This window comes from Anas platyrhynchos, chromosome Z (assembly GCF_047663525.1).
Source record: "Anas platyrhynchos isolate ZD024472 breed Pekin duck chromosome Z, IASCAAS_PekinDuck_T2T, whole genome shotgun sequence".
Taxonomy (NCBI): Eukaryota; Metazoa; Chordata; class Aves; order Anseriformes; family Anatidae; genus Anas; species Anas platyrhynchos.
This window is the reverse complement of record NC_092621.1, coordinates 37,563,241-37,576,329: the sequence shown is the minus strand read 5'-3', so window position 1 is coordinate 37,576,329 and position 13,089 is coordinate 37,563,241. Positions and strand designations below refer to the sequence as shown.

At 39.5% G+C, this 13,089-nt stretch overlaps 1 protein-coding gene across 8 annotated transcripts in view; it reads left to right on the top strand.

Moving 5' to 3' along the window:
* PIP5K1B (phosphatidylinositol-4-phosphate 5-kinase type 1 beta) overlaps positions 1 to 11,994 on the top strand; it is a 113,216-nt gene extending 101,222 nt beyond the window's left edge. For all 8 annotated transcript variants that reach the window (XM_027446911.3, XM_027446909.3, XM_072031588.1 and 5 more), the window contains 2 exons: positions 3,292 to 3,409; positions 11,253 to 11,994. In XM_027446911.3, coding sequence (XP_027302712.1) covers positions 3,292 to 3,409; positions 11,253 to 11,255 — 121 coding nt within the window. In that variant the 3' untranslated portion in view covers positions 11,256 to 11,994. The remainder of the gene's footprint in view (positions 1 to 3,291; positions 3,410 to 11,252) is intronic.
* The last annotated feature ends 1,095 nt before the right edge of the window (positions 11,995 to 13,089 follow it).

The window sequence follows — 13,089 nt, the reverse complement described above, 5'->3', positions numbered from 1 at the left end:
CTATGCTCCACCAACATGCACGCATGAACATCAGACATTCTAAATATACAGAACATTGCTTTACATACTAAACCCGAGTATGCCTACACATATGTACAATCAGAAAAGGTAACAAACAATCCTTTAAGTTCCATGACTACAAACAAGTCTCCACTTTCCATTCCTTTTTTTGACTACAAACAAGTCTCCATTTTCCATTCCTTTTGAACAATATGTCTTGCTTTAAGTTGTCAAGCAACTCGGTCTTCAGGCCTCATGTATCCCGTTCTTCCCAGATCGAAGCAAAGCATATCCATCTCCTTTTCAAGGCCAATAGGGCCTGGGTCAAAAGGCACGTCCAGGTCAGCAGGGGGCGTAACAGCAAAAGCCTTCCATGGCTGTAGCAGCAGAGGGCCCATGGCGTAGCAGTCGGATCAGCAAAGGAGCCCGCAGCTCCCTCACTGCCTGGCAAACCAGACGTTTCTGACTGTGGCCCCACACGGCTCTTTAAGGCCTCAGAGACTGCTCACCAGGTGCCGAGCAATCCTACTGCAACCCTGTCGGTTTTAGTAGCAGTCCCACACCTTCACCTCAGTTTGGTCCCATATGTCAGGCTCATAAACTGCCTGATTGTTAATAAGGAGAATTAGCTGTAAGGACAGTCTTTGTTTCTAAGGACGTATGATTCCCCATAATGCGCAGCTTCTTCCCAGCTCCGGTGCGCCCATTTCCAGCGACTTTCTGTATGAGCTTCTCTGAGCGGTTTGCTGAGTCTGGCCGAGACCATCTTCATGAGGCGATCAATGTGCCTGTTCCCGTCCTGGTCTCCATTCTGCCAGCCTGTTCCTCTTCACTCCTTTTTCCTGCTTCTTTATTGATGACATAACTTCATAGTGTTGCCTTCGTTTTTATCTTGAGGGCAGGCTCCCCTCTTATACCCTTCTCCCCACAGCAGTTCTTTTCAAAACAACTTTTCATTGGTCAAACAACTTTGCATATAACAGCAACAGCAAACACCCAGCAACTTCCATGCCTTAAGGGCTGGAGAACAAGAAAGCAGAGACTGCATGGAGTCCCCTGAATCACCCTTCTTTGTTCCCTCTAAACTCTTTCACATTCCTAATGGCCTTATTGTTAAGAGTCTGATGTTATCATCAACCACGGGGCTTTCCGACCCCCCTGGACACATTCCCACATCTCCCCCTTCTTTATTGATATCAACCATTTTCTCGTCATGAATTACCACTCCATATAAAACAATCGTTACTGGGTGGGAGAAAGTAACTTTTTTTTTTGGCTTTTCTTTTTCAGCCTAAAAATTAGGGATGAGAACTAAGTGCATCATGGAAATTGTATGAAACCTGTGTTCCATTAATTTGCTCTTTCTGATACACCATGTAATTTCTGTCAGTCTCTTCTGTCCCCTCACTCCCAATTTGTCTTTGCCCTATTAGAAGTCTGCATTGAAACTGAATGATCACCAATGCAGCTATGATGAGGCTGTTGCAGTAATTTGAATTTGTTACTGTTTCCAGCAAGTATGTTGCATTAAGAGATGATACTCTTATTTTTTTTTTTTTACTCATGCAGAAATTCCATGTACATGTTGGTTGCAGCTCAGTCACTTAATTTGTGACACTCCCACGTCTCCCCCTTCTTTATTGATATCAACCATTTTCTCGACACGAATTACCACTCCATGTATAACAGCAGTAAAGGTAGCAGTGATGCGGCCTATGTACATGAAGTGAATAACTACATCAACTGTTTTTTTCCTTTTAAACCTAAAAGACAGGTATGCACTGCAGCCTGCCTGACTAGTTCTTGGTAATGCAGAACACTATTTCCCAGAAAGAATGGTTGACCATTGGCTTTGCATATATTTATAGCAGTAGTAGTCGCTCTGTGCACATTTGTCTTCTGTCATATGGTTTTCATATATGGTGCCTTCGCACCTCCTGAAGCCTGAACTGAGTGTCAAAATTCTGCAAGCAAAAGTGATTCTTGATTTTTTTTTTTTTCTTCCTTTTACCAAGAATAGTATGTCTAATGATAGCACTTATTTTGTGGGAAATTATAAAACATAGTCACCATTTGGCAACAGCCATTTTTTCCTTCCTGTCTGTTCTCTCCCTTTCAGGAAAATGAGCGTTGGCAGAAGACCAATGTGACTGAAATGTTGGTTAATAGAATACAAATAGTGTGTTAGAAAACTGGTACTGAGTCAGTGGGAGCTGGATCACCTTTGGGACAAATGAAATAATCTCACTATTGAAAAGATGCTTAATATGCTATATAGTAAAAGGAGCATTACGATGTGGTAAATGTAGTGCTGTGCACTGAATGCTAATATGATGTGAGGACGACTAGTGATTCATTATTTTATTGAGCACTTGTGATTGTTTTCTACTTTGGATACTAGCTTCATCCTTTCTGAAATTATGCTCAATCTGAAACATATCTTAAGTATGAAGTACTGCAAAGGGAGAGAAAAACTAATTCTCATTTATGGACTGATGGCTGTAACCATGTTTTGATATCCAGTTATAATGCTGAGTTGTTTGTTTTATTTCATGTGTAAACAGGTAACGAATACCATTTGAAATATGGGTCTGCAAAACTGATAGTCAGGTTTTCAAGGTAGTCTGGAGTCTATTACTTTCTGGCAGCTTGTAGATGAATGATAATGGGTGCCTAACTCTGTTAAAACACCTTTGACAATTTCAGCTTTGTGGTTCTCAGTGTTTACAAAACAAAACAAGATTACTGTGCAGATCCGTCTCTAGTTTCACATCCTTTCTCCATAGTAGGGAACAGAAATCATATCTATGATTGAGATTGTGAAGTGTATCTGCTCCATGAATCTCCTACTTTAATATCTGAACTGCTGGTTGCAGGTGATCCCTTACCTACCCAAGAAAGTCCAATCTTACTTGGCTTAATTGCTGAATCTCTTTTTTTCTCCCCATTTTAAAATACTGCTAAATGTGGAAGTAGCTTCTTTTGAAATTAATGAAATTATCCCACACTGACTGTGGCATAGTTTAATTCTTTCAATAGAGTTTAGGAATTGTATTACTTCTTGATAACATTTTAGTTAATTCCGAAGTAGAAACTGTGTGGTTTGTTTGCTAGTAATTTATGAGACCCCAATTAACTATCTTTTGTCAAGGTACCTATACTTGTTGATTTACTTTTCTTCAAGTATTTGAAGCTTGTATGTTTAAGAGAGAAATTTAAAAATTTCAGCCGTGACAGAGCTCGTCTACAGCTTGTATTGTTTGTTAACTGTAGTCTCCCTTCTCTTTCTAGTAAAGGATTGCCTTCAAGTTCAACGTATACTTTAGAAGACAGTGCCATCTATTTGACTTCAGAACAGAGCACACTGGAGACGGAAAATGATAATGCTTCAGTTTTGGATGTCTACTTAGTAAGTTGTCAAACTGTTTCTGTTTCCTCTGACTGACTCTCAGCAAGGGACTTTAATAAATGCTGAACTTAAAGAACCAGAGGATCATTGAGGTATTTCTTAAATGAGACACATGCTTAAGTACCTTGCCAAAGCAAATCCTTCCAGAATCTATGTGCCTATTAATTATGGTGTTAATAATGAAGGGTTTTTTTCTAATGTTACGGGGGGAATGGCATACTACTTGTTTTTCATGCTTATAAGAGGAAAAAAAAATCTTTCTTCTTCACATTGAATATTCCACAATGGATAGAGTAAATTGTCCCAGGGAGACAAGTTCTGTATTTACATAAGTGAATTTAAAGACAGTGAAGTAGAGCTCAATATAAAGTAAGTTAATGGCTCCCCTTTCTGTTCTGAAGGGTTCTCCAGTTGCAGTGTCTGGAATATGATTAGAAAATGATTTTTTTTTTTTTCCTGCTTTGGCTCCTAGTGAGCAGTTTATCTGACTGCTGAAAGATAAGCAATAAGCTTAAGTCTGAATCTTTGGTTGTCTTCATATCATCTGTGATGGCATTTAAACTTTTTTGTTATCTGCAGCTGTTGTGGTTTAACCCTGGTGGGCAGCTGAGCCCCAAACAGCTGTGTACTCACTCTCCCCCAGACATAAAGATACTAGTCACCCAATGCCTGTTATATTTGACTGAAGTTTTATGCATCTAGCTCTTTTAGGCCCTTTTGAAAATTTCAGTAAAAATGTAGAATGGGTGTTTAAGCTTGGCATTTTTTTCTGAAGGTTTGTTTTCCTCAAGCACAAATTAAACAATCCTGGTATCTCGGTCATATTTTACTTCTATTTTCATGAAAAAAAATGTCTGTGACTTTCGTGACAAAAATAGTACTAGAGAGTAAAGGAAAAAAGCAAAGACTTTTAACTAGCTTCTAGCAAGCATTTCACACAGTCATGGTTGCTTTCCCTCTAGATGAAGTTCACTGCATTCTTTCTTGTCCTGTCTTTAACATTTCCTGACTTTTTTTTTTATGAGATCCCAAATAAATCATGTTTGTTTCTGATCTCCCTTCTGCTCTCTGTTGGCCATGCTTCTGATGTATTTTCATTTTAGCCAGCAGCCATTGAGTATGTACAGTACCCACTTAATAGCTACTAGCTTAATAGTCCCAACACGCTTGGAGAAGCTTTTGTCTATCCTGCCTCCACTGGAACAACAGTAGCAGGTACAAGCAACCAATTAGATAAAGAACCACTTAGTTAACTCTGACAGCAAGTAGACCATTAAATCAGTCTATTCCTGTGGGCCTGTTGTTGTTATGATGTTGGTATGAATAGTCTGTAAAGAGAGACAATAAATGCTGAAATGTTCAGGAAATGGACAAGTAATCAGGTACAGCCTAACCTCTTGGCCCCACTTAACAGAGAAACCACTTGTTGTTTAAAACTTTTGATTTTGGTTTATAACAGTCTTGTTTATCATAGAATGGTTTGGATTGGAAGGGTAGAAAAGATGATTAAAGATCATCAAGCTCCAAACCCCCAAGCAGGGACACCTCCCACTGGATCAGGTTGCTCTAAGCCCCATCTAACCTGGTCTTGAACACCTCCGGGGATGGGGCATCCACAGCTTGTCTGGGAAAGCTGTGCCAGTGCCTCACCACCCTCTGAGTGAAGAATTGCTTCCTAATATCTAATCTAAATCTCCCCTTTTTTAGTTTAAAGTCACTACCCCTTGACATATCATAGCAGCCCCTGACAAAGAATCCCTTTCCTGCTTTCATGTGGGCCCCTTTTGGGTACTGGAAGGCTACAATGAGGTCTCCCTGGAGCCTTCTCTTCTCCAGACTGAACAACCCCAACTCCCTCAGCCTGTCTTCATAGGAGAGATGCTCCAGCCCTCTAATCTCATGGACCTCATCTGGGCTTACTCTATAAGGTCCACATCCTTCTTGGGCTTGGGGCCTCAGAGCTGAACGCAGCACTCCAGGTGGGGCTTCATGAGCAAAAAATTTGCTCTCATTGGCAAATTTGCTGAGGATGCACTTGATCCCACTGCCCATGTCACTAACAAAGACATTGAACAGCTCCAGTCCCAATACTGACCGCTGAGGACCACCACTCATTACTGATCTCCACCTGGACAATGAGCCATTGTTAAGGGAAACCTATGCAGACTTGCACTCCACAGCTGATGTCAAAATTGAGAATTTTTCTGGTAGTGGCAAGAATTTTTGTTCTAGGACACAGAGACATCTTGAGTTCGCAACTCAAAGGCGAGTCTGGGCATAGAATTCCGCAGCTGTCAATAAAGACCAGGTTCAGCAAAGCAGCATTTACTGCACCAGTAACTCTAAGCAGCACTGTTATGTCAGTAAATCCAAGTTTACTTTAAAATTCCCTTGATTTATTTTCTCTTAAATCTTTTAGCCCAGATCCTAAATGAAGCATTCTAGATTTTATTAATAAAATATGATTAAAACATCATTGGCACTGAGCAGTAAGTGTAAGCCAGTCTAAGTTATTTCCAAATATTCTAATACCAAACAGTGAAAAACACTATAAAAACAGTTACTTTTTTAAATTAAAGATTACAGAAAGATAAGAAAAGATTTTATAAAACAGGAATTTGAAATCTTACTCCACAGAGAGTTAAAATATTAAAGGGTTCTTGCTTCGATAAATATGTAATTCAGTAGTAGAACAGATACTGGACTTCTGTACGACTTTAGACACAGTCCCACACAACCTTCTAATATCTATATTGAAAAGATACGGATTTGAAGTGTGGACCATTCCCATGGATAAAGAATTGGCTCAAAGGCCACACCCAGAGGGGTCAATGGTTCCATGTCCAGGTGGAGGCTGGTAACAAGCGATGTCCCCCAGGGGTCTGTCTTGGGACTAGTGCTTTTCAATATCTTCATCAATGACATAGACTTGAACCTCAGCAAGTTTGCAGATGACACCAAGCTGAATGGTACAGTTGATACAACAGAAGGAAGGGATGCCATCCATAGGGACCTGGACAGGCCGGAGAAGTGGGCCCATGTGAACTACATGAGGTTCAACAAGTCCAAGTGCAAAGTGCTGCACCTGGGAGGGATACAAAGATGGTTAGAGGGCTGGAGCACCTCTTCTGTGAAGAAAGGCTGAGATCTGGAGATGTTCTCTGGAGCAGAGAAGGCTCCAGGGAGACCTTACTACATTTCTTCAATACTTAAAGGTGTCTTGTAAAAAGAATGGAGAAGGACTCTTTACTTGGGTAGGTAATGATAGGACAAGGGGAAATAGTATTAAATTAAAAGAGGTTAGGAGCAAATTCTTCGCTCAGAGGGTGGTGAAGCACTGGAACAGGTTGCCAAGAGAAGCTGTGGATGCCCCATCCCTGGAGGTGTTCAAGGCCAGGCTGCATGGGGTCTTGGCCAAACTGATCTAGTGGGTGCCATCCCGGCCTATGGCAGGGCAGTTGGAATTATATGATCTCTAAGGTTCCTTCCAACCCCATTATGTGATATTCTGTGATATTTAGGAGCAAAAGATGCCATCTGAAATAAATAGAAAGTGTCACTGTACATATGCTAGTAATAGAGAAAGGTAACACTCTTGTACTTTGCATTTTGGTATATAAATGCACAAAGCAAAACATTAAAACAGTTTTTCCTTCTTCCTTTAGAAATACATGGTGTCTTAAAATTTCTCTGAAACCCTATTCGTTATGTCAGTTCAGGCAGCTTCAGCTGGTACTTAAATCACAGAATCACAGAATTTCTAGGTTGGAAGAGACCTCAAGATCATCGAGTCCAACCTCTGACTTAACACTAACAAGTCCTCCACTAATCCATATCCCTAAGCTCTTCATCTAAACGTGTTTTAAAGACCTCCAGGGATGGTGACTCCACCACTTCCCTGGGCAGCCTGTTCCAATGCCTCACAACCCTTTTGGTAAAGAAGTTCTTCCTAACATCCAACCTAAAACTCCCCTGGCACAATTTGAGCCCATTCCCCCTCGTCCTGTCACCAGGCACGTGGGAGAATAGACCAACCCCCAACTCACTACAGCCTCCTTTAAGGTACCTGTAGAGAGCAATAAGGTCATCCCTGAGCCTCCTTTTCTCCAGGCTGAACAAGTCCAGCTCCCTCAGCCGCTCCTCGTAGGACTTGTTCTCCAGGCCCCTGGCCAGCTTTGTTGCCCTTCTCTGGACTCTTTCAAGCACTTCGATGTCCTTCTTGTAGCAAGGAGCCCCAAACTGAACTGAAATGCTAATTTTATTATAGGATTTTGAAGTCTTAAAATATAGCTAAGCATCAATTTTATATTTAATCTTGCTGTAGATGCATAACTAAGTAGATTTACAAGTACTAGTCTATAAAATACCTGTTTAGAGACTTAGCAAAACTGTCTCCCTCTTCATACTTTTCAGTGCTCTATTCTTCTATTCTCAATCCCATAGCTATGTATTTTGTATGTTGAGCACTTTCTAGCTCATATTCAAACCCTCCCAACTGCCAGTTTACAATCTAACTCCTCATCTTCTCAATTATTGTCTCTTAGAAATATTTTCACCCCTTGAGCTGTTTTTGCTTCACCACCCTTAGCTCTGTTCTAGTGTAAACTCCTTGCAGAGAAGAATTTTCCCACCTGGCTCTGATGAAATGAAAGATTGTTCCTACCTGGAGTACTGCTCTCAGCTTTGAGACCCCTGACATAAGAGGGACATGGACCTGATAGAACTAGTCCAGTCCACAAGGGTGATGAGAGGGCTGGAGCACCTCTCCTATGAAGACAAGATGAGGGAGCTGGGGTTGTTCAGCCTGGAGTAGAGAAGGCTTCAGGCAGACCTTAATAGAAGCCTTGCTGCTGTTAAAAGGGGCTTACAGGAAATATGAGGAGGGATTCTTCATTAGGGTGTGTACAGATAGGACAAGAAGTAATGGTTTTACACTTAAAGAGGGTAGGTTTGGATTAGCTATAAGGAAGAAATTCTTTATTCTGAGGTTGGTGAGACACTGGCACAGGTTGCCTAAAGAAACTGTGGATGCCCCATCCCTGGAGGTGTTCAGAGCCAGGCTGCATGGGGCTTTGGGCAACCAGGTCCTTTGAAGGGGGTTTGGAGCTAGATGATCTTTAAGGTCACTTCCAAACCAAGCCTTTCTATGATTCTCATCAGATACTTCAAGTATGGGATTGTCCTTCTACCATAATTTCTTGACAAGGCATTTGTTTTTCATTCAGGAACTTTTTGATTTTCTCTTTCATAAAATTTAATTTGATTCCAATCATGTTGTAGATTTCTTCAGAGTGCTGTTTGAAGCAGTAACAATTGTGCCTAAAATTAAAGCAATTCCTAAGCAGGATATATCTAAGAACAAGCTACTAAGTGTACAGTCATACTGTGATGCATACCTCAATTTTAGATATATTACTGTCTTTCTGGTTCCTTCAGTTTCTCTGCCTCCCCGTCTCCACTAAGGATACTGATGAAAAAGCATGGTAGCTTGAACGTTAATTCTGGGACTGTGAGAAGAGAATTTAGGCCTCCTCATTTACAGACACTTACAAGGAGTATCCCCTGAGAGCAGGATAATCCTTAGTATATTACATGCACATACTGGAACTAATCAAGCAGTCATCCCTCAAAGTAGAGTTTATTTAAAGCTGAAAGTGGAAAACCTAGTTGTTCCATGCAGTGAGGCAACTGTTCCTTTCCTATCTTACCTATTTTATCCCTGTATCCATCCACATATTGTCTTAGACAAGAGCAGGGGAAGAGTCTGTCTCTCATAAAACTGAAGGCTGGTGTAAGGTGAAACAGCAACCAAGCAAGAATATAGTGTGGCAGGGGTGTTTGCAGAGGCAGTGTTACACAGGAAGCAACGCTCCAGTCTCCCTTCCATGAAAATCAGATATGGGAATTATGTGCTTGATTAAATTAAAAACACACCATTTCATATTACTATTAATACATTGCCTGAGTATGCCAAGTGCTAAAATGACAGTGTATATTGCTACAAGTTCTCATGCCCTGAGGATTTTAATGAAGAAAATCAACCATATAAAGAAATCAATTTACTCTTATCTGTGAAAAGAGAATTGGAACAGAGAAAGGCTAAAATATTGCAAATACATTATAGAACCAGTGCAAGACATCTCGGACAGTAATTACAGGAATGCATCTGGTAGAGTCATTTGTATGTTAACTATCATTTCAGACCCAACTGCTATGGCCAAACTGTCTCTTTCAGAAAGTGCAGTTTCTTACATCAGTGATTAAAGTAACGCATACAGTGTGCAGTGGTGACAGTTTCTCAGAGCTTCATGTTCCGTGCACTGCAATAGACAGAGGTTTTGCCACAATAATATGTACAGAACTGGATTGCACTTGACATAAAGATGAATATTTGAATCCCACCACATGCACAGCGTTTCTGTGACTGACTCACACAGTTAGCAGTTGCTGTTTGTTTCTGTCAGGGCAATCTTTTCCAATTCTGTTATATAAATTTTGCAGATAGTTTTTGCATCCTTAATCTCTTTGAAATGCTTTGGAAGGATCAGAGGTAAGGCAACAAGAATAATATGGTCAAAACTGTGTAGTAGTGGAATATCATAAAGCTAGCATCAACAATATTGCTGATCTCCTTAGAGAGTAAAAAGCAGTGACAAAGCCAGAGGGTCTGAAGTTGTGCTGAATCACCATTATATCTGTCAGAAATGGACTTGCTGTCATTCAGATATGAACTTTCAGACACAAACTAGATGCAACCAGTGAAAATTTTCAGTCATTTATGTCAGCTTCATAACGGATTATTTTGTTTACCCTGTGCTTCTCAACCTTTTTTCTCCAAACTGATCTTAATTTTTTTTTTAATTCTTGTTAGCCTCACATCATCCTCTTCTTACCTTAATTTTACTCACTTGTCCAACAATTTGCCTTTGCATATTCAATTGCTCTGCATCCTGTAAGTACCTACTGACTGACTGACTACTTTTCTACGTGCAGGCAGTCAGGTAGATATATGGCAGCAGTCTTTCATTGCTAAATACAGAATACCCTTTGAGAAAATAGCACTTTGTTAACCATCAGAGGTTATGAACACACTGACTATAACAGTAGTGCACAATACAGGGGCAGGTTGAAGCTTGCAGCATTTTAGTATCATTCTGCCGGGTTCAAAGTCTAAGTCCAGAAGTCATAATAAATAATATCAATATCAAAATATTGATTTATATCTACTGGTGTTCACTTTCTAAGATGAGCTTTCAAAATGCCTTCAGAGCTTTTGTTGTTGCTGTTTCCAGACAAGATTAGCCTCTCCTTAATTAATCTGACTCAATGGAGATACTAAGAAGTGATCAACTATTTGTATTATTTAACAGCTGCTTCAGTGGAAGATAGTGTTTTAGTTTTCTACAGTAAGAGCAAGTTAATTTAACTATTTATTTATTTATAGTGAATAGAAGTTTGTTCTGATCTTGAACATAAGTTGTTCTTGAAAGATTTTGGATAGGTATGTTTTTTCAACTGGGAAACTATCCAGCAGGAGCTCTCAGGACTTTTACAGAAGACACGCAAAAACTGCACTTTTGTCCCCTAACACTTCTTTTGAGCTCCAGTCAGTTCTGCAAGGTAAAAAAAAAAAGCTGTTGTGAACTGCTGAGTGCCCTCAGTTTGGATTGTCTTCAAAAAAAAGATACCCAGTAGTTTTTTTTAGGGGGCAAGATAAATACAGAATCACTGTTGAACTGTGCTGTGTGCTCTTTAGGTGAATAGAAATGTTACCAAGTTATAATTCTGTAAGAAAGCAAATAAACACAGCTCCTGATTTTGCTTCTTATTTCTGTATTTCCAGTAATAAAGAATACATGAAGAATAAAACCAGGACAGAGAAGTGACCGTGGTTAATGAAGAGCACTTTCTGCACTCCTGTTTAAGAAGGAGGAATTCGCTGAGCCTAATAGACAAAGAATAATAATCAACTGAACTTTTTCTAAGAAACGTCAGGATCTTTGAACCATAGAAAGGATTGATGGACTTGGCAAAAGTGATGTGAAACATTCCACACTCCACTATCATCTGCTGTTGCTTGCTGAACTGTGAAGACCTGCATATTCGAGCTGCTTTCTACTGTATTGCCAATCACCTTTTTTGGACTCAAAAGTAATATTTTCTTATCAGCTCTTTAGTGATTTCATTTGCATGCATTCTGTAATTATGCACAAGCAAAATATATTATCTGCTTTACCTATTTAAAAATAAGCACAGTGGTGAATATAATTAATTTCACATGTTTTTCACCCTTCAGTTGTAATCACTTAGATCCATGTCAGTGGAAATGGGAATTGATGCAAGGGTTAGGGTAAGCCTCTGCACATACTAGAAGAAAATGAACCTCTAAAGACATTTTCACTGTTGGTGAAAAGAAGAAAAGATGTTATTTATAACAAGGCCTTATGTTGTGTATATATATTGTCTTTGGAATATTTTCAACTTCAGTTTATTTCTTGTAAAAGAGAAATTATATAATTTATTTAGTAAATACTACTGTAAAGTATAGTTTAATTGATGAATAAAATATTTTGTTCTCAAGACTATCACAACTGTCAACATGCTTGTGGTCTGTACAGGACTTACTGTTCTGGCATGTCTCTACCTTGATGAGACAGCTTGAGAGGGACCTCAAGCGGTATACCAACCGCTCCGTAACGGTGCGTCTGTATTTATCTCCTACCAGCTCTTTAATGCAGAGTGGAATCTTAACATTAAGCGGAAAAAGCAAAGGAATGCACTCAGTAGGCGTTGCTTCATAACAGTTTTTCATATTTTTCAGTATAAGCGATTGTTACAAGATAAATATAAAATCTATTCTGGTTTCCTTAATTTCCCTAGCAGCTGAGAGACGATCACAAACACTGGTGATCATCAATCCAAGACTTGATGCAGTAGTGTTTTTAAAGAAAACTACATAGCAGTCACTTTCAAAGACTGTGGAAGTAACTGATAATAACATTTATTGTAGGAATAAGTACTATTAAACCTGCTGTATTGCCAAAACCAGAATTCAGCACTTCAATCCTTAGAATTATGTTTTGTACCTCTGAAGAATTTTTAATTTAAGATGTTGGACTTTTTTTTTTCTTTTACATTGATACTATCTCAAACCTTAACAGGGAGGGGTTTATTACTCTTCTATCATGCACAGAACACAGAAACGTAGAGGTCAAATGATGATTTTCTTTGCCAAATATGTAGAGTCTCTGGATTAACCTAGAGCCTATGTCCCATGGTTACACCCTTTGCAGGCTTTAAAATTAGATTGCTTAATCTTAGCAAGATAATTCTGCAGCATTCCTCTTCGAAATGCAAGGGACAAATCTGCATGCCCTAAGGGAAAAAAAAATTGTACATCCACATAAAGTGTCTGCTCAACTATGCACAGTGTATAGTATATTTAAAAGGCATCCATGTGAAAAGTAGGTATTTCTGATCAGTTTTATTGGGGGGGGGGGGGAATGAAGTGCTGAGTTTAAGCACCAGACTAACTTCCAGAAGGCAAATATATGTCATTTTTTCCCCAATTATCTAGCAAGCTGTAGTGTCCAAATCATTTGTCCTTTGAAAGACTCCTAAGGACACACAGCTTAAATGCAACCATTCTGACCCAAAACAGAAAGTCTGTATTCCTGTAC